The 21,277-nt window shown below is 40.2% G+C and overlaps 1 protein-coding gene across 1 annotated transcript; it reads right to left on the bottom strand.

Moving 5' to 3' along the window:
* Positions 1-407: 407 nt before the first annotated feature.
* ada2b (adenosine deaminase 2b) lies at positions 408-21,165 on the bottom strand. Its single transcript, XM_061959562.1, has 9 exons — positions 20,589-21,165; positions 11,754-11,973; positions 11,478-11,688; positions 9,611-9,738; positions 6,248-6,338; positions 6,077-6,185; positions 5,855-6,012; positions 2,567-2,769; positions 408-2,497 (listed from the first exon to the last, which is right to left on the bottom strand). Exons 1-9 carry the CDS (start codon positions 20,932-20,934, stop codon positions 2,410-2,412), a joined length of 1,554 nt encoding a protein of 517 aa, XP_061815546.1. The 5' UTR covers positions 20,935-21,165; the 3' UTR covers positions 408-2,409.
* Between the last annotated feature and the right edge of the window lie 112 nt (positions 21,166-21,277).

Below are 21,277 nucleotides of genomic sequence, written 5' to 3'. Positions count from 1 at the left end.
CTTTGTGCGCTGTGTGAGGTGTGTACTCAGAGGTACTGGGTTCAAATCCTTGCCTGATGTGTGTCAAGAACAAATCTTAATTTATGTTTTCACACTAAATTGGCCCTAGTGTGTGAATGTGAGTGTGAATGTTGTCTGTCTATCTGTGTTGGCCTTGTGATGAGGTGGCGACTTGTCCAGGGTGTACCCCGCCTTCCACCCGATTGTAGCTGAGATAGCTAGGCTCCAGCGGCTCCAGCGCCCCCCGCTACCCCGAAGGGATTAAGCGGTAGAAAAGGGATGGATGGATTTATGATATAATATACGCACGCACGAACACGCATGCGCACGCACGCACGCACGCACGCACGCACGCACGCACGCACGCACGCACGCACGCACGCACGCACGCACGCACGCACAATTCAATTTAAAGATGAACATTTTCTACTTTGCGGAACCAATCAACAGCGATAAACGAGGATTACTGTATTGAACCATTTATTTTTCATTAATTTATATATAAAACATGCATCACATGAAACACAAAATTGTTTAAAAAAAGTATCAAAATAGTTTACATAAATTTAAAAAAGTGTGAAAACATTTTTTAATGGGAATGGGGCCAGGGGTTCAAAATAAAATCCTGCTTAAAGCCGCAATTTAACAGAGATCAGATCGACCTAATGCAGCGTGATAGTCAACATTTTTAAAGGCCTACTGAAATGCGATTTTCTTATTTAAACGGGGATAGCAGGTCCATTCTGTGTCATACTTGATCATTTCGCGATATTGCCATATTTTTGCTGAAAGGATTTAGTAGAGAACATCGACGATAAAGTTCGCAACTTTTGGTCGCTGATAAAAAAGCCTTGCCTGTACCGGAAGTAGCAGACGAGTAGCGTGACGTCACAGGTTGTGGAGCTCCTCACATCCGCACATTGTTTACAATCATGGCCACCAGCAGCGAGAGCGATTCGGACCGAGAAAGCAACGATTTCCCCATTAATTTGAGCGAGGATGAAAGATTCATGGATGAGGAAAGTGAGAGTGAAGGACTAGAGGGCAGTGAGAGCGATTCAGATAGGGAAGATGCTGTGAGAGGCGGGTGGGACCTGATTTTCAGCTGGGAATGACTAAAAAATAAATAAACACTAGACATATATATACTCTATTAGCCACAACACAACCAGGCTTATATTTAATATGCCACAAATTAATACCACATAACAAACACCTCCCCACTCCCGTCCATATAACCCGCCAATACAACTCAAACACCTGCACAACACACTCAATCCCACAGCCCAAAGTACCGTTCACCTCCCCAAAGTTCATACAGCACATATATTTCCCCAAAGTCACGTACGTGAGACTTTTTGAGACTTTTATTAGTAGGTTGCACAGTGAAGTACATATTCCGTACAATTGACCACTAAATGGTAACACCCGAATAAGTTTTTCAACTTGTTTAAGTCGGGGTCCACTTAAATTGATTCATGATACAGATATATACTATCATATATACTATCATCATAATACAGTCATCACACAAGATAATCATCAGGGTGTATACATTGAATTATTTACGTGACATGCACATAGCGGCACGCACGTACGGGCAAGCGATCAAATGTTTGGAAGCATACTCACGGTACCGTGTCTGCGTAGCTAACTCAAAGTCCTCCTGGTAAGAGTCTCTGTTGTCCCAGTTATCCACAGGCCAATGGTAAAGATTGACTGTCAACTTTCGGGAATGTAAACAACGTGTTTGTGTTGCTAAAGTCGGCCGCAATACACCGCTTCGCTCCTACAGCTTTCTTCTTTGCTGTCTCCATTGTTCATTGAACAAATTGCAAAAGATTCACCAACACGGATGTCCAGAATACTGTGGAATTTTGCAATGAAACAGACAACTTAATAGCTGGCCATCATGTTGTCTCAAAATGTCCTCCACAATCCGCGACGTCACGCGCTGACGTCATCATACCGAGACGTTTTCAGCAGGATATGTCGCGCGAAATTTAAAATTGCACTTTAGTAAACTAACCCGGCCGTATTGGCATGTGTTGCAATGTTAAGATTTCATCATTAATAAATAAACTATCAGACTGCGTGGTCGGTAGTAGTGGGTTTCAGTAGGCCTTTAAAAATTAATTAACCAATAGATGACTCTCATGGCAAGTCACGTGGTCTTACATTCCAACACAGTTTTGCCGGCTGCCATTAGTTGGTGAGCTTAGCATACACTTTATGTGGTTGGCAATATTTAAAATAGAAAAAAGGAGATTTATTTATCAAATGTCTTTCGGGTGGTTATGTCATCCTACCGAGGAGGGGCTTCAAGTCCAATTCAAACAGATGACCACAAGGATGGCTCCGACAATCATCACAAGCTCAATGTTCCCGCATAAAAAGGGTCCATGTGGCTCAAGACTGAGCTGAAACGAAAGCGTCCCATTTCTTCTGCCACATGGCCTGACCCGCGTCCTTAAGATGGTCCGGCAGCGAGCTGTACCTGCGGGCAGAGAGAAGCTGGTGAGAACTGACGCTACCAAAACAAGGAGCTGTGCACATAGAGCGCCACCTGATGGAGTTGAGGGCCAGTTCTTTCAGGGTGCCCAGGTTTGCATTCAGGCCCCCAATGCCCATAAAGGCTTGATAGAAGTCGTACGCCAGGCCTGTGGTGCCGAACATGGATGGGTCGTCTGAGCTGATCACCATCGGGTGGCCCTCGGACATGAGCACCGCTGCAGGGTGGTTCCGCAGGTCTGACACCAGTTTCAGCACCTAAGGGACACAGGTCAATTAGGGTTGTCAGAGGTCACACGATAATAACGAGCTAACAAACGTTTCCTTTAACCGATTTGTTTTTTCCTGCGTGACACTCAGTCCGTACCGTGCGGTAGTACAACAGCAGGAATCCTAGTACATTTTTATTATTCAGTAAAGTGGCATGTTAGAAAAGTTTTGATCAAGTGAATGAAATGAGTCAAACAGAACTAAAACATTAACTCTACGGCACAACTAATACATACTTTTATTATAGTGCAGTGCGGAATGTTAGAAAAGACTTGATCAAGTGAAAATACTCAAATAACAATGGGCGGTATTGAGAGAAACTAACCTTATGACAGATGTATCCATTTGTTTTGGCGACATCTAGTGGTCGCAATCACTCATTAAATTAAACTCATCATTAATTTGAACCGATACGGTACCAAATCCCAGTACCTGCGAATCGATACTGGTACTCAATGCTACCAATTTTCGGTACTTTTGTGTGCGTTAATAAGTATTGTTTTTTATATATCTCATTTTTGTTGCAACATTTAAAAATGAGTTGATTATGATAACTGCTGTCCAGGTGTTACATTTTGTTTTACTATAATAATTATCTGTCTCAATCGCAAGTATGACTTTACGTTTCAAGTACAGTTTCAAGTCCAAGACCTTGGATGGCTACTATTAGTGTATAGAGTATGTGTTTTTTGTTGTGCCTTAAAAAGTGTTAATGTTTTAAGTATTGTACTTATTACACACCAGCTGTTTGATTGTAACGTGCATCTTAGTTCTAGTTTTCATTAACAAATTTGGAGGTGTTGAAATCAATCCATCCATCCATTTTCTACCGCTTGTCCCTCTTGGGGTCGCGGGGGGTGCTGGAGCCTATCTCATCGCCATGTAAAATCGCTAATGCTAATCAGTAGCATGTACATAGTAAACCCAATGTATATTTGTATCAAGCTAGCACATTTTTGCGGAGCCTGATTAAATATTTTTTTGGCATTGAAAATCGCAACATTTCCGAGAGGTAGTTTGGCTGTGTTCGCTCTCAGTGCTGCTGGAGTGATCCCCGAGTGCTGAAGTGCAACCGGGCTTGACGTCACCCCCAACCCAGGTACTGTTGGATTTTACGTGAAGCTCATCGAGAGAATGCCAAGCGTGTGCAAGACAGTAATCAGAGCAAAGGGTGGCTATTTTGAAGAAACTAGAATATTAAAAATGTTTTCAGTTATTTCACCTTTACATACTGTAACTCCACATGTGTTCATTCATAGTTTTGATGCCTTTAGTGACAATCTACAATGTAAATACCGGTAGTCATGAAAATAAAGAAAATGCATTGAATGAGAAGGTGTGCCCAAACTTTTGGCTTGTACTGTGTATGTATATGTGTGTATATATATATATATATATATATATATATATATATATATATATATATATATACACACACACACACATATATGTATATATATATATATATATATATATATATATATATATATATATACACACACACACACACACACACACACACACACACACACACACACACATACACGCGTTAGGTCAGGAAAAAATACAGAGGCTATATCATCCTTACAAGCTTGTTTCGCAGGTTTCCCTACTCGTCAGGGGATTTTATTGAAGTGTCTGTGGCTGTTACATGTATATATAGTGTACATTACATGGGGGTGTGGCCATTGTTGCACAATAGCGCCTTGCTTCTGTGTCGGCATGATGAGACCAGTTTGTTGCGTTTGTTTAAAGGTTACATCTTTTAGCTGCACATCAGTTGTTTACCAAGCCAGTGTCACCCGCAAGGACAATTCAAACAAAGAGACTTACATTGGACTCACAGATAACACCTTTAAAACCCGTTATAACAATCACACAGCATCATTTCGTAGGCCCCAATTCAAGAACTCTACAGAGCCGAGTACCGTATTTTTCTAACTATAAGTCGCAGTTTTTTTTCATAGTTTGGCCGGTGCGACTTATACTCAGGAGCGACTTATGTGTGAAATTAATAACACATTACCGTAAAATATCAAATACTATTATTTAGCTCATTCACGTAAGAGACTAGACGTATAAGATTTCATCGGATTTAGCGATTAGGAGTGACAGATTGTTTGGTAAACGTATAGCATGTTCTATATGTTATAGTTATTTGAATGACTCTTACCATAATATGTTACGTTAACATACCAGGCACGTTCTCAGTTGGTTATTAATGCGTCATATAACGTACACTTATTCAGCCTGTTGTTCACTATTCTTTATTTATTTTAAATTGCCTTTCAAATGTCTATTCTTGGTGTTGGGTTTTATCAAATAAATTTCCCCCAAAAATGCGACATACTCCAGTACGACTTATATAAGTTTATTTTCCTTCTTTATTATGCATTTTCGGCCGGAGCGACTTATACTGCGAAAAATACATATGGATGCTGAATTTCCCCCAGGAATCAATAAAGTACTTTCTATTCTATTCTGTTTTAAAGACAATAAAATTGATCACGCCATTACATGGCGAATTGATACATCCAGCTCACCATATAACAGTGCAGCTAAACGATGTAACCTGTGCCTGAAAGAAGAGTTTTTTTTAATTATATACTACCCCTGCATGTCCACTTTAAACAAACGCAAGGAACTGGTCTCATCATGCCGACACAGAAGCAAGGCGCTATTGTGCAACAATGGCCACACCCCCATGTAATGTACCCTATATATACACATGTAACAGCCACAGACACTTCAATAAAATCCCCTGATGAGCAGGGAAACCTGCGAAACAGGCTTGTAGGGATGATATAGCCTCTTGTGTTTTTTTCCTGACCTAACGTATATTCCGCCCTACCCCGGTATTGAGCACTGTATAACTGATAAACAACAGAAACTATATATATATATATATATATATATATATATATATATATATATACACACAGTATACACAGTATATATATATATATATTATATATACATACAGTATATATATATGACAAAACCCTTTTGAATATCTCTCTAATTCTGAGGTCTCAAAGTTGGCAAGTATGAAGTCAACAGATGCTTATTAGACCTGGTTTGAGATGGGGCACAGTTCCACCGCCACGTTCCTTTTCCTGGAGAGCTCCTTAGCGATTGGGTGGTGCGCCAATGCGTATCCGTGGCCAATGCGGCTGGTATTGAATACGAGCGCATCCAGAATGTTCTGATCCACCTCGGTGCCTTCCTCATCTGCTTGGAGAGAAACAACTTCAGCACATATTTAGTATAAACGCGTTTTACAGGATTCACGCACTGGTCTCTCCCGCGTGAAAGAAGTAGGGCAGCGTGACGCCCAGTTGGTCAGGCAGGGAAAGAGCGTCCCGGAAGTACCATAGCGGCCTGCCGCTATCCTCCCTGCCCACCTGCAACAACACAATGTTAGCAATGTCACCCTCATTGTGTTGATTCCATTAATGATTACTACCAGGTCAAATCCTGCAACCACATCAGGGAACGACTTCTGCAGCTCAATGGCCTCCTTCACTGCCGCTTTCACCTCAGAGGCACTCAAAGCTCTGGAAAACAATATCAATACATTTATAACATCAGTATAGGTAAAAGTGTGTAATGCTGTACTAATAACTGGTGCTTTCTCTATAAACTCCTGGTCAAAATTTTAAGGCCAGCTGAAAAATTGCGAGAATTCACATTTTGCACTGTTGGATTTTAAATACATTTCTAACCCAGGAACAAACCACTGATTTCCGTATACAATTTATCTTGGTTGCGTATAGGTTGCTCAGAATTGTTTTGTTTTTTGGTGATATTTTATTTTCCTAATTACTGTAACAATGCCTGTCCTATCTGTAGATCTCTGGAAAATTAAATAAAACATATCGACCCCAAAAGGGTCAAGCGGTAGGAAATGGATGGATGGATGGATTTAAAAAAAAAAGAAAAAAGAAAAAAAAAGATGGTTCGAAGTAGCGCTTCAAAATGCAAAAAGAAGATATGTGAGTGAGACCAAAACATTTGAGTACACAATTTACTGTAAACAACTATGGATGTATGGAGGTTATTTTGTGTTTTTATTACCAAAGGTTTTTTTTTTACATTGAATTTTAGTATCTGAATTTTTGGCGTTTGAATTATCTGCACTGAAATTCCAAATTATGCTGACAATTTCATTGTGTGAGCAAAATGTGCATTTAAAAATTTGGTTTGTAAAAATTAAAATGTACAAAAATTTAGTGACGACAAATTCAATGCAGAAGCATTCACAATTCAAGACCCGCTTCAGCTAAATAAAGAATAACGCAATCGATTGTGTCTCTCATGTGACATACTGTATACTGCATGTCACATTCCAATCCCAGTTTAAAAAATGTACTTACTGTGTATTCATTTTGTGCTTTTGATTTCATGCTGTGCCTGTCATAAATAGTCAAAAATAGCATCACATTACATTCCCTCAAGGCAACGTAGAAGTGTACCCCCTATCCTTTATTTATTTATGCATGATCCCATGCCCCTCTCAGTTGATACCAGCCCCCAACCTTAATTCGAGCCAAAAGTCTAAATCTGAAAAAATTAAAAACATACAATTTTAATCTGAAAAAGAAAGATCTGCAACTGAAAAAAATTAAGTTTAAAATAAACAAATAAAAATTATGATTTCAATAAAAATAAAGCTCAAATATCTAAATATATGACAGTAAAAAATGAAAATGTGTTCAAAGAAATTACCAGAATGAATCATAATTATATTCAAACCTGTTTCTGTGCTTTGTTAGTACTATTTTATTTTCAAACTTACTGTAAGATTTTCCTACATGTACTTGAATCCCTGGAAAATTAATACAAGTATTATTGCTGAGATATAGCTCCAGCACCCCCCCGCGACCCTGAAAGGGATAAGCGGTAGAAAATGGATGGATGGATGGATAATTGATAAAAAATGGAAGGTAGTAAGTAGTGCTTTAAAATACAAAAAGAAGATATGAGAGTGAGACCATTTTTTGTGTAAACAACTATGAAGGTTAATTTGTGTTTTAATTGCCAAAGGTTTTTTTTGACACTGAATTTATGCAAATTAATTTTTTTGCGTTTTAACTTTGTGAACTAAATTTGAATTTTATGCTGAGAATTTAATGAATAAAACTTTAAGCAAAATGAATTTATTAAAACAGAGTTTTAAAATGTAGTTTATAAAAATTCAATGAATAAAAATTGAGTGCAAAAAAAATAATAATCTGCTAACAAAAATCCCCCCACTGCCTCAAAAAAATATCCCGGTGCCCCCCCCACTATTTCAGAAGCACTGGTCTTGTAGAATTCAAGATTGTCAAAATATATTTAACTATTATGGTGTGCTATTACACTAAACTATGAATTTACCGTATTTTCCGGACCTTAAAGCGCACCGGATTATAAGGCTCGCTGCAGAGAATGGTCTATTTTTGATCTTTTTTCATATATTAGGCGCACCAGATTATAGGGCGCATTAAAGGAGTCATATTGAGATAGGCTCCAGCGACCCCCCGTGACCCCGAAAGGGACAAGCGATAGAAAATGGATGGATGGATTATTATTATTAATACATTTTTTCTAAATGGAAAACACTTCCTTGTGGTCTACATAACATCTAATGATGGTTCTTTGGTCAAAATGTTGCATAGATTGTGTTTTACAGATCGTCTTCAAGTCGCTTTCTGACAGTCACTTCCGGATGTGCCGTTTTGCGGGCGGTCTTATTTACGTGGCTCACTTTCGGCAGCGTCTTCTCCCTGTCATCTTTGTTGTAGCGGTGTAGCGTGCAAGGACGGGAGAGGAAGAAGAGTCAAAAGATGGAGCTAACTGTTTTAATGGCATTCAGACTTTACTTAAATCAACAACGGAGCAGCATCTTCTCATCCGAAAACAACCACACCGGAAATGTGTTTCGTGAAAAACCATGTGACCGAACTCTCTAATAACTTAAGTTCCTTGGGTGAATAATGTAAACTCACTACACCGGTATGTTTTAGCGCTTTCATGGCGAGTTTACTGACATATATAAGTAAGAACTTTACACTACTTTATATTAGAAATGGCAACAGCGGAGGATGAATGTCCCATAAAAAGAATATAGACAAATAGAAGATTTTCGACTACGGTGTCGGCACGGAGCGTCGACATGGACACCAAAGGCGGACTGGCGCAATTTTTCAGGATTTACGCAGATTCCAAATACAGATCAGCAGGTACCAGAAGGTAAGAAAAGTTTCTTTTGCATAATATTGCGAAACAAAACGGCAAATTATATGTCTTACGTTATACAAACACCATAATAATACTCGTATGTTTAATGCGCCAACAATCCTTCAAGCGGTGCGGCTTCATAGCTTACCAAAGTCGTACTAAAACATTTTGATAGATTTTTGAGCAGTGTGTGCAATGTTCTATATTTTCAATGGAACATTTAAAATGTTGGTGTTGTTTACTTGAGACATATTTCCATCATAGTGCAGTCTACACATATCTCTTATGTTTGACTGCCATCTACTGGTGACACTTATCATTACACAATGTACCAAATAAAATAGCTTCAGGGTGGGTATGCTCAACCAAAATCATTCCTTATACTAGGCGCACCGGGTTATAAGGCGCACTGTTGAGTTTTTAGGGGGAAAAAAGGATTTTAAGTGCGCCTTATAGTCCAGAAAATACGGTAAGTAGACTTATGGGCTTGCGAGCGGCAATTGGGCCGCAGGCCGTGAGTTTGAGACCCTTTTTGAGGGCCTAGACTCATTTCTTGATAAGATCAAGTCCTGCAATGAATGACATGAATAAAAAAGCAAATACGTACCTGTGCACTGACAGGATGAGGCGAACTCCGAGAAAGTCAGGATGATCTTTGACAAACTTCTTTGTCACTTCCTGGAAGGTCCTCAGCGTCCACATCTTGTCATGGATCGTTCCGTCCAGCTCATACGCCTGAGAATAGGGTTGCAACAATATCAGAAATTCCGTAGTCAATACCGATACCTAAGAATTTCCATTATTTTCTGTACTTTTTCCACAAAATTTAAAAACTGAACTAATGTCAATTTAAATTCACTCCTTTATTGAAAACTATTTCAAAGTGCCAAGTACTTAAGCACTTAAATGCTTTGACATGCTTTATTCAAAATTAAAATATCATTATGATCTTCCAAGAAGTAACTATAGATTCCAAAAAGAACAGCAGTGTTATATAACCTCCTAGTATGTCAAAACACAACACTGCTCAAAGATATGATCATAAATAACAAGTCAAGTATTTTACATTGCAAAAAGAACAGCAGTGCAGTGGAGCCTTCAAGTATATAAAACAATATTGTTGTCAATATTATTTCAATATGGGGGCAGTGTGACGTCATTGTGTCTGTCATTTGTAATGAAATAGGCTAATAAAAAGGCTGAAACATATATTTCATTCATTGTTGGTGTCAACAGTTCAGCCTTTGCTCATTACATTATATCTATTACTCTTATTTTTACATTTTATTCCTAAAAATAGCTATAAAAAAAGAGGCCCCCCAGCCACACTTTTGATTTCCTGATGAAATAATTAAAGCAGTGGTGATTAAAATGTTGCCAGACGACAGAAGAGTGTCTCTAAGCCAGGGGTGCCCATTACGTCGATCGCGAGCTACAGATCAACGGCGGAGGGTGTGTCAGTCGACCGCCAGCCAGGCATTGAAAAAATAGACCTAAAAATTAACGATCATAAATATTCACTATGACGTCACTTTCGTCACTTGATTGACATTCAAGGCACCCGGGGATCTTGTGAAATGATGTGTGAAGGGAAAAAAGACCGTCAGGAAGAAGAGAAACAGTTTTTATTTCAACCGTACCTCCCGTCACAATACTAAAGACTAACCGCACAGTTCCTGTCTTCACAATAAAAGTGCTGCTCCATCCTGCCTGCGCTAACAAAATAAGAGTCTCCAAAAGTTAGCGCAAACAAGCTAGCAAGCCACGGAGTTTGCCGTCAATGTATTTCTTATGTGTATAAAAACGAGTATGGAAGCTGGACAAATAAGATGCCAAAACCAACCACTTCAATGTGGTTGAAAAATGTGAAAGTTGTCAGCACTACTGTGAATCTTGTCTGATTCCAATCAATGCAAGTCATCACAAACAGGTAATACACCAACTTATATTCTTGTCTGCATGAAAGAAGGGAATCTATTTGTTAAACATGCATGTATTTTGTACACCTTTAACATGTGAACAAAAATGGCAAAAAAAAAATAATAATAAAAAATGATATATATATATATATATATATATATATATATAACATATATGTATATGTATATGCATGTATGAGGTAGATCACATCGACTTAGTCATTTAAAAAGTAGCTCGCCTGCTGAAAAAGTGTGGGCACCCCTGCTCTAAGCTGTGTTTTCTTAGCACTTATGGAAGTGATAAAGTTCTAAGTTGCACGCTTCTGGAGCTTTCCTGAACGCTGTGGTAATGCACAATCCCTGGGCTTGTGGTGGCGGACCTACGCTTTCACGCGCACTACGAATCCTTTCGTGACCGCTTGTATTTGAGTAGCGAATAAACGTAAGATAAAACTCTTTCGCTTTTAATAAGTACCTCTACTCGCTAAATACAGCGACACAGTGGCTAAAGTGCATCACATAATTTCTGCTACGTCTTATCTCTTATTCACAAACCTTGGAAAGACCACTGCGGAGTTCCAGATACATGATGTTGTCCTGGTGGAGCTCATAAAGGCCTCGAGATAAGTAGTCCCTCAGCACAGGGGCGTGCCTGACCAGGCCGGCCAAAGCTATGAAGGCCTTCTCAAACTTCTCCCACACAACGTCCTGGTTTGGGTAGTCGCCATCGGGGTCTTCAGTGACCAGCGTTAGATGCCGCATCAAGCTACAGACCGAGCATCCATGAGATCAGCTTCCAGAAGGAGTCAGTGCTGCTGTTTCTCGTACTACCTGGTGTCGAAGGCAGCCGGGTCTGCGTTCTTGGCCCTGAGGGTGTGCAGCAGCTGCCAGTGGAAGCAGTCCCAGCGTGGGAAAGGTTGTCGCTGGGAGAAGATGAAGCGCACAGAGTTGTCCCACGTAAAGCAGACGTAGCAGTGCGGCCGGTACGTCACGTTCTTCACCAGCCATTCCACGCTCACAAGAGTGGAACTGTGGACGTGAAGGGCAGCGCCTACACCAGACAGAAAAACACTTTTGTCTCTGAGCCTTTCGACAAGTAAATATTGACATACAAAATATTTAACAACATTACAATACAATTGATGTGAACGCTCATCTCAGCATTAGCCAATTTTAATAACATTTGAAACGCACTACCTCATTGAATAAATACCGTACTTGTCTCTCAGCATTCACGTAATCTTAATTTTTACAAAACAGCACTTGAGATAGGCTCCAGCACCCCCGCGACTCCGAACGGGACAAGCGGTAGAAAATGGATGGATGGATGGATGGTTTAAAAAAGTAAAAATTTTGATGCACTAGTGTAGTTGTGAATGCTCATCTTCTAGGATTTACAAAGCACATTTCTACAGCGCAACATTTTGATTCCAAAACTTTGTGTAAATGAATATTTCGGATCCATGAAAAGGTGTATTTTAGGTCCAAATTTTTTTCCAATTAATATTTTGGATCCAAAACAATGTGTATGTGTGTATATGTATATAAAAGCTATGTTGTCTGGTCTCCCAAGACAAACAGGTCCTAGGTGAGGGATCAGGCAAAGAGCAGCTCGAAGACCTCTATGGAAATACAAGAACAGAGACTCAGATTTCCCTCGCCCGGACGCGGGTCACCGGGGCCCCCCCTCTAGAGCCAGGCCCGAAGTTGGGGCACGATGGCGAGCGCCTGTCCCCATAGGCAGCCCGAAGAGGCAACGTGGGTCCCCCCTTCAATGGGCTCACCACTCATGGGAGGGGCCATAGAGGTCGGGTGATATTAGAGCTGGGCGGCAGCCGAAGATAGGGCACTTGGCGGTCCGATCCTCGGCTACATAAGCTAGCTCTCGGGACGTGGAATGTCACCTCGCTGGGAGGTGGGGGGGGGCCTGAGCTAATGCGCGAGGTGGAGAAGTTCCGGCTGGATATAGTCGGACTCACTTCGAGGCACAGCAAGGGCTCTGGAACTAGTTCTCTCGAGAGGGGCTGGACTCTCTTCCACACTGGCGTTGCACGCAGTGAGAGGCGACGGGCTGGGGTAGCAATTCTTGTTTCCCCCCGGCTCAAAGGCTGCACGTTGGAGTTCAACCCAGTGGACGAGAGGGTAGCTTCCCTCTGCCTTTGGGTGGGGGGGACGAGTCCTGACTGTTGTTTGTGCTTACACACCAAACAGCAGTTCAGAGTACCCACCCTTTTTGGATACACTCGAGTACTAGAAAGTGCTCCCCCGGGTGATTCTCTTGTTCAACTGGGTGACTTCAGCGCTCATGTTGGCAACGACAGTGAAACCTGGAGAGGCGGGATTGGGAAGAATGGCCGCTCAGATCTGAACCCGAGTGGTGTTTTGTTATTGGACTTTTGTGCTCGTCACAGATTGTCCATATCATACACCATGTTCAAACATAAGGGTATCCATATGTGCACTTGGCACCAGGACACCTTAGGCCGCAGTTCCATGATCGACTTTGTAGTTGTGTCATCGGATTTGCGGCCTCATGTTTTAGACACTCGGGTGAAGAGAGGGGCGAAGCTTTCTACCGATCACCACCTGGTGGTGAGTTGGTTGCGATGGTGGGGGAGGATGACGGACAGACCTGGCAGGCCCAAACGTATTGTGAGGGTCTGTTGGGAACGTCTAGCAGAGTCTCCTGTCAGAGAGAGTTTCAATTCCCACCTCCGGAAGAACTTTGAACATCTCACAAGGGAGGTGCTGGACATTGAGTCCGAGAGGACCATGTTCCGCACCTCTATTGTCGAGGCGGATGATTGGAGCTGTGGCCGCAAGGTAGTTGGTGCCTGTCGTGGCGATAATCCTAGAACCCATGAGGGATGCCGTCAAGCTGATGAAAGAGTCCTATCCGGTTCTTTTGGCTCATAGGACTCCGGAGGCAGCGGACAGGTACCAACAGGCCAAGCGGTGTGCGGCTTCAGCGGTTGGAGAGGCAAAAACTCGGACATGGGAGGAGTTTGTGGAAGCCATGGAAAACGAATTACAGAAGGCTTCGAAGCAATTGTGGACCATAATCCGCCGCCTCAGGAAGTGGAAGCAGTGCACTGGCAACACTGTGTAAGGTGAGGATGGTGTTCTGCTGACCTTGACTGCGGATGTTGTGGATCGGTGGAGGGAATACTTCGAAAACCTCCTCAATCCAAGGTTGCTGAGGAAGTTAAAAAGCTCCCCGGTGAAAAGGCCCCGGGGGTGGATAAGCTCCGCCCGGAGTTCCTTAAGGCTCCGGATGCTGTTTTGGTTGACAAGACCCTGCAACATCGCGTGGACATCGATTAAAGGCCTCACCTTTTCTCCTCCAAACATATTGCTGGTGCTTTAAATGGGACAATGAAAAAGGAGGATTACCTCCAAATTCTTCAGGACAACCTAAAATCATCAGCCCGGAGGTTGGGTCTTGGGCGCAGTTGGGTGTTCCAACAGGACAATGACCCCAAACACACGTCAAAAGTGGCAAAGGAATGGCTCAATCAGGCTAGAATTAAGGTTTTAGAATGGCCTTCCCAAAGTCCTGAATTAAACATGTGGACAATGCTGAAGAAACAAGTCCATGTCAGAAAACCAACAAATTTAGCTGAACTGCACCAATTTTTTAAAGAAGAGTGGTCAAAAATTCAACCAGAAGCTTGTGGATGGCTACCAAAAGGGCCTTATTGCAGTGAAATTTGCCAAGGGACATGTAACCAAATATTAACATTGCTGTATGTATACTTTTGACCCAGCAGATTTGGTCACATTTTCAGTAGACCCATAATAAATTCCTAAAAGAACCAAACTTCATGAATGTTTTTTGTGACCAACAAGTATGTGCTCCAATCACTCTATCACAAAAAAATAAGAGTTGTAGAAATTATTAGAAACTCAAGACAGCCATGACATTATGTTCTTTACAAGTGTATGTAAACTTTTGACCACACACACACACACGCACACGCACACGCACACGCACACAAAAAGGTGTTTTCTTTGTCCATGAGAATATGAATATTTTGGGCCCCCAAACATGCGAAAATTAACATTTTGGTCCAGAAAATGCGTCAATTAATATTTTTTGATCCCAAAAAATGCATCAATTAATATTTTGGGTCCAAAACTGTGTCAATAAATATTTTGGGCCCAGAAAAATGCATCAATTAAAATTTTGGTCCAGAAAATGTGTCAATGAACATTTTGGATCCAAAAAATTATGTCAATTAATATTTTGGATTCCAAAAAAATGTGTAAATTTAAATTTTGGGACTAAAAATGTGTCAATTAACATTTTGGGTAAAGAAAAACATTACACAACGCAAAAGAGTGTAGAAAGAAACTTGGATACGTTTAAATAGTGTGGGTCACAATGCTTGTCTCTCAATATTTGCTCACAAATGTTTGCTGCACAAACGCGTGAATTTGAAAGTAAGATCTTTCAGAATTGATATTACTTTGGCTATAAAACAGCATTACATAACACAACTAGGGATGTCCCGATCCAGGTTTTTGCACTTCCGATCCGATACCGATATTGTTTTTGCATTTCCGATCCGATACCGATACTGACTGATACCGATACTGGCCTATCCGAGCATGTATTAAAGTTTAAAGTTATTTAGCCTACTTAGTTGTCAGAATCATGTTGAAAAGGGTTTTAGTACTCTTGATAACAACTAGCCAGCTGAGTTAGGGGAGTTTGAATAATACACAATGGTTGGTAACAAGAAACTGACCTGTTTATTCAAGGATAAACACAAAATAGACAAAATTATACATGACGAACAGAAATGGCATCATTGAACTAGGGCTGGGCGATATGGCCTTTTTTTAATATTGCGATATTTTAAGGCCATATTGCGATACACGATATATATCTCGATATTTTGCCTTAGCCTTGAATGAACACTTGATGCATATAATCACAGCAGTATGATGATTCTATGTGTTCTGATTGATTGAGACTTTTATTAGTAGGTTGCACAGTGAAGTACATATTCTGTACAATTGACCACTAAATGGTAACACCCCAGTAAGTTTTTCAACTTGTTTAAGTCGGGGTCCACTTACTTGATTCATGATACAGATATATACTATCAGATATATACTATCATCATAATACAGTCATCACACAAGATAATCACATTGAATTATTTACATTATTTATAATCCAGGGTGTGGAGGGGGGCGCCTGATGTAAGTGTCAAAAAGACAGCCAAAAGAGTTTGATATAAGAATAAATCTAAAGTTAAAATATAGGGTAGAAATGCACCCATTTGCAGGAAATGTTGTCTTGATTTTCAAAACGTTCTTTCAAGGCTTGCATGTCTACATTAAAACATTCTTCTTCATACTGCATTAATATATGCTACTTTTAAACTTTCATGCAGAGAAGGAAATCACAACTAAAAAATCACTAATTAATTTTTCATACGGTGTTGATTTGGAAATTTTTGCCTGCCTCGGCATTTTGATGGTGTGGACGTGTGGCACCGAATGGAGATAAGCGTCTCGACAAGACGTCACAATATTTGAACAATGATGACGAAAACTGTTGTCTCTGTCGTGTCCGTGTGTCGAAAATTGTTATGCGCTTATTTTTTTTATTTGATTTTGTGCGTGGCATAGATTTGCCGTGCGCAGAGGACGCTTGAGCAGGCACGCACCTTAGCGGCTGCGCTAGCATCACAGCTAACGTTAGCCATGCCGCTACCTCGCTCTCTGCTGGGAGAGGACGTATACGTATGTGACATATGACGTGACAGTATGTGACGTATGACGTGACAGTATGTGACGTATGACGTGACAGTATGTGACGTGTGTAAGAAGGTGCGCTCGCTGTCTGTGAGAGGGAGACACAGGAAATAGTGAGAAGAGCCTGTCGTGTAATGCCAGCAGCTAAAAGCAACTGCGTTAGAATTGTGGATGTGTTGAAGGTGTGCTGGAAAATGCGGAACGGAAATTACGGAGCAGCAGAAAAGTGGAATGTATTATTTAAATAGGTGCGTTGGAAAACACAAACTGGAGTTTTTTTTTAAACTGGATCTGGATCGGCATTTTCCCATGCCTTGCGTATCGATACGCAATTTTTGGCAAATATCGGCAGCCGATCAGATTCAAATATCGGATCGGGACATCCCTAAACACAACATTGCACAACTTTTGACGTGGGTGTTCATCTTTCATCTATGAAAAAGTACAATCAATTTGAAATACCTCACATCATTAAATAAACACCATTCACTATTTTTTTGGGCTACAAAACAGTACTACAAACAAATACAACTTTTGATGCACTAGCGTTGGTGTGAATGATCATCTCTCAGCATGTACAAAGCACATTTTTAAAGCGCAATATGGTTGTATAAACTCGTGTAAATGAACATTTTGGATCTAAAAAATGCAGCAATTAATATTTTGGGTCCAAAAACAAAGTGTCAATAAATAGTTTGGGTAAAATATATGTAAATTCATATTTCTGGTCCAGAAAAATGCATAAATTTACATTTTGGGCCTAAAAAATGTGCCAAATATTTTGGGTCCAAAAAATGTGTCAATGAATATTTTGGATCCAAAAAATGCATTATTGATTATTTTGGGTCCAACAAAATACATAAACATTTTGGGTCCAAAAAATGTGTCAATTAATATTTTGGGCCCAGAAAAATGCATCAATTAAAATTTTGGTCCAGAAAATGTGTCAATGAACATTTTGGGTCCAAAAAATTATGTCAATTAATATTTTGGATTCCAAAAAAATGTGTAAATTTAAATTTTGGTACTAAAAATGTGTCAATTAACATTTTGGGTAAAGAAAAACATTACACAACGCAAAAGAGTGTAGAAAGAAACTTGGATACGTTTAAATAGTGTGGGTCACAATGCTTGTCTCTCAATATTTGCTCACAAATGTTTGCTGCACAAACGCGTGAATTTGAAAGTTAGATCTTTCAGAATTGATATTACTTTGGCTATAAAACAGCATTACATAACACAACTAGGGATGTCCCGATCCAGGTTTTTGCACTTCCGATCCGATACCGATATTGTTTTTGCATTTCCGATCCGATACCGATACTGACTGATACCGATACTGACCGATACTGGCCTATCCGAGCATGTATTAAAGTTTAAAGTTATTTAGCCTACTTAGTTGTCAGAATCATGTTGAAAAGGGTTTTAGTACTCTTGATAACAACTAGCCAGCTGAATTAGGGGAGTTTGAATAATACACAATGGTTGGTAACAAGAAACTGACCTGTTTATTCAAGGATAAACACAAAATAGACAAAATTATACATGACGAACAGAAATGGCATCATTGAACTAGGGCTGGGCGATATGGCCTTTTTTTAATATTGCGATATTTTAAGGCCATATTGCGATACACGATATATATCTCGATATTTTGCCTTAGCCTTGAATGAACACTTGATGCATATAATCACAGCAGTACGATGATTCTATGTGTTCTGATTGATTGAGACTTTTATTAGTAGGTTGCACAGTGAAGTACATATTCTGTACAATTGACCACTAAATGGTAACACCCCAATAAGTTTTTCAACTTGTTTAAGTCGGGGTCCACTTACTTGATTCATGATACAGATATATACTATCAGATATATACTATCATCATAATACAGTCATCACACAAGATAATCACATTGAATTATTTACATTATTTATAATCCAGGGTGTGGAGGGGGGCGCCTGATGTAAGTGTCAAAAAGACAGCCAAAAGAGTTTGATATAAGAATAAATCTAAAGTTAAAATATAGGGTAGAAATGCACCCATTTGCAGGAAATGTTGTCTTGATTTTCAAAACGTTCTTTCAAGGCTTGCATGTCTACATTAAAACATTCTTCTTCATACTGCATTAATATATGCTACTTTTAAACTTTCATGCAGAGAAGGAAATCACAACTAAAAAATCACCAATTAATTTTTCATACGGTGTTGATTTGGAAATTTTTGCCTGCCTCGGCATTTTGATGGTGTGGACGTGTGGCACCGAATGGAGATAAGCGTCTCGACAGACGTCACAATATTTGAACAATGATGACGAAAACTGTTGTCTCTGTCGTGTCCGTGTGTCGAAAATTGTTATGCGCTTATTTTTTTTATTTGATTTTGTGCGTGGCATAGATTTGCCGTGCGCAGAGGACGCTTGAGCAGGCGCGCACCTTAGCGGCTGCGCTAGCATCACAGCTAACGTTAGCCATGCCGCTACCTCGCTCTCTGCTGGGAGAGGACGTATACGTATGTGACGTATGACGTGACAGTATGTGACGTATGACGTGACAGTATGTGACGTATTACGTGACAGTATGTGACGTGTGTAAGAAGGTACGCTCGCTGTCTGTGAGAGGGAGACACAGGAAATAGTGAGAAGAGCCTGTCGTGTAATGCCAGCAGCTAAAAGCAACTGCGTTAGAATTGTGGATGTGTTGAAGGTGTGCTGGAAAATGTGGAACGGAAATTACGGAGCAGCAGAAAAGTGGAATGTATTATTTAAATAGGTGCGTTGGAAAACACAAACTGGAGTTTTTTTTTAAACTGGATCTGGATCGGCATTTTCCCATGCCTTGCGTATCGATACGCAATTTTTGGCAAATATCGGCAGCCGATCAGATTCAAATATCGGATCGGGACATCCCTAAACACAACATTGCACAACTTTTGACGTGGGTGTTCATCTTTCATCTATGAAAAAGTACAATCAATTTGAAATACCTCACATCATTAAATAAACACCATTCACTATTTTCTTGGGCTACAAAACAGTACTACAAACAAATACAACTTTTGATGCACTAGCGTTGGTGTGAATGATCATCTCTCAGCATGTACAAAGCACATTTTTAAAGCGCAATATGGTTGTGTAAACTCGTGTAAATGAACATTTTGGATCTAAAAAATGCAGCAATTAATATTTTGGGTCCAAAAACAAAGTGTCAATAAATAGTTTGGGTAAAACATGTAAATTAATATTTCTGGTCCAGAAAAATGCATAAATTTACATTTTGGGCCTAAAAAATGTGCCAAATATTTTGGGTCCAAAAAATGTGTCAATGAATATTTTGGATCCAAAAAACGCATTATTGATTATTTTGGGTCCAACAAAATACATAAACATTTTGGGTCCAAAAAATGTGTCAATTAATATTTTGGGTACCAAAAATGTGTACCGGTATTAACATTTTGGGTTAAAAAAAAAAGAAAAAAAAAGTAAAAGTGTAAAAACTTTTATGTGTCTAAATAGTATGGGTCGGTGTGAATGATCATCTCTCAGCATATACAAAGCACATTTTTGAAGCGCAATATGGTTGTGTGAACTTGTGTAAATCAACATTTTGGGTCTAAAACAAATGCGTCGAACATTTTGAGTCCAAAAGTTAATTCATGCTCATCACAAAGTACCATTTTGACACACCACTGAATGATTGTCTCTCAGCATTTATACATTACATCATTTAATAGCATTGGCATTAGTGTAAATTATGAATTTTATAGTGTAATATTTATAGTGCAGAATAGCATATGCTTGTCTTGTTGGTGTCATCACTTCTCTCAGCATAACACAAATGTGTGTGAATGCTCATCTACAGTGTAGAAGGTGGAGGATGTCACTTTCAAAGTCTGCTCACCTTTGGGCATTTCCTGCAGCAACTTGAAGATGGAGCTTCTCTGGATGAAAGGCTTGGCCTTAAAGAAGTGGAGGGCAGGTGGGAAGACGTCACCTGACATCTCTTGCTCTTTCATTTGGCGAAGCCTGGCATCCAGCCTACGCTCGGCTGGAGTGAGCGCCACCTTGCCTCCCGTCTGTCGGCTGGCTTCCTGGCGCATCAGCTGGTCTCGCCTGGTCAGGTCCGGCATCCCAACAGCCACTGTCCAGAACCAGAGGAGAGTCGCCGCTTGGTGGAGTGACGGGGCTCCGACCATGGCTACCACCGGGATGCGCTGTTCACCTCCTACTTCTGACCACACAGACATAATTAAAAGACAAAAAAAAACATTTTTAGCATCAAATCAGTGTAACCAGAAGAAGATAAAAAAAAACAGAACATTAGAATTAGTACAATAATTGTCAAAGTACTTACAAATACGAGCAGCAGCGTCTCCACTCCGCCGTCTCCTAAAAGACTGACTGTTCTTGTCTGTTGCCCAACAAGTCAGCAAAATGCTAAGAGCAGCTGCATAATTGGGAAATTTTTGTCTGACAAAGAGCATGTGATAAACTAATGAATGGAGCGTGAATAGGCAACGTGGACAAACTGTAGTGGGATGTGTGTGTGTGTGTGTGTGTGTGTGTGTGTGTGTGTGTGTGTGTGTGTGT

The sequence above is a fragment of the Nerophis lumbriciformis genome, linkage group LG05 (genome assembly GCF_033978685.3).
Source record: "Nerophis lumbriciformis linkage group LG05, RoL_Nlum_v2.1, whole genome shotgun sequence".
Classification (NCBI taxonomy): domain Eukaryota; kingdom Metazoa; phylum Chordata; class Actinopteri; order Syngnathiformes; family Syngnathidae; genus Nerophis; species Nerophis lumbriciformis.
This window is presented reverse-complemented; position numbering and strand designations above follow the sequence as displayed.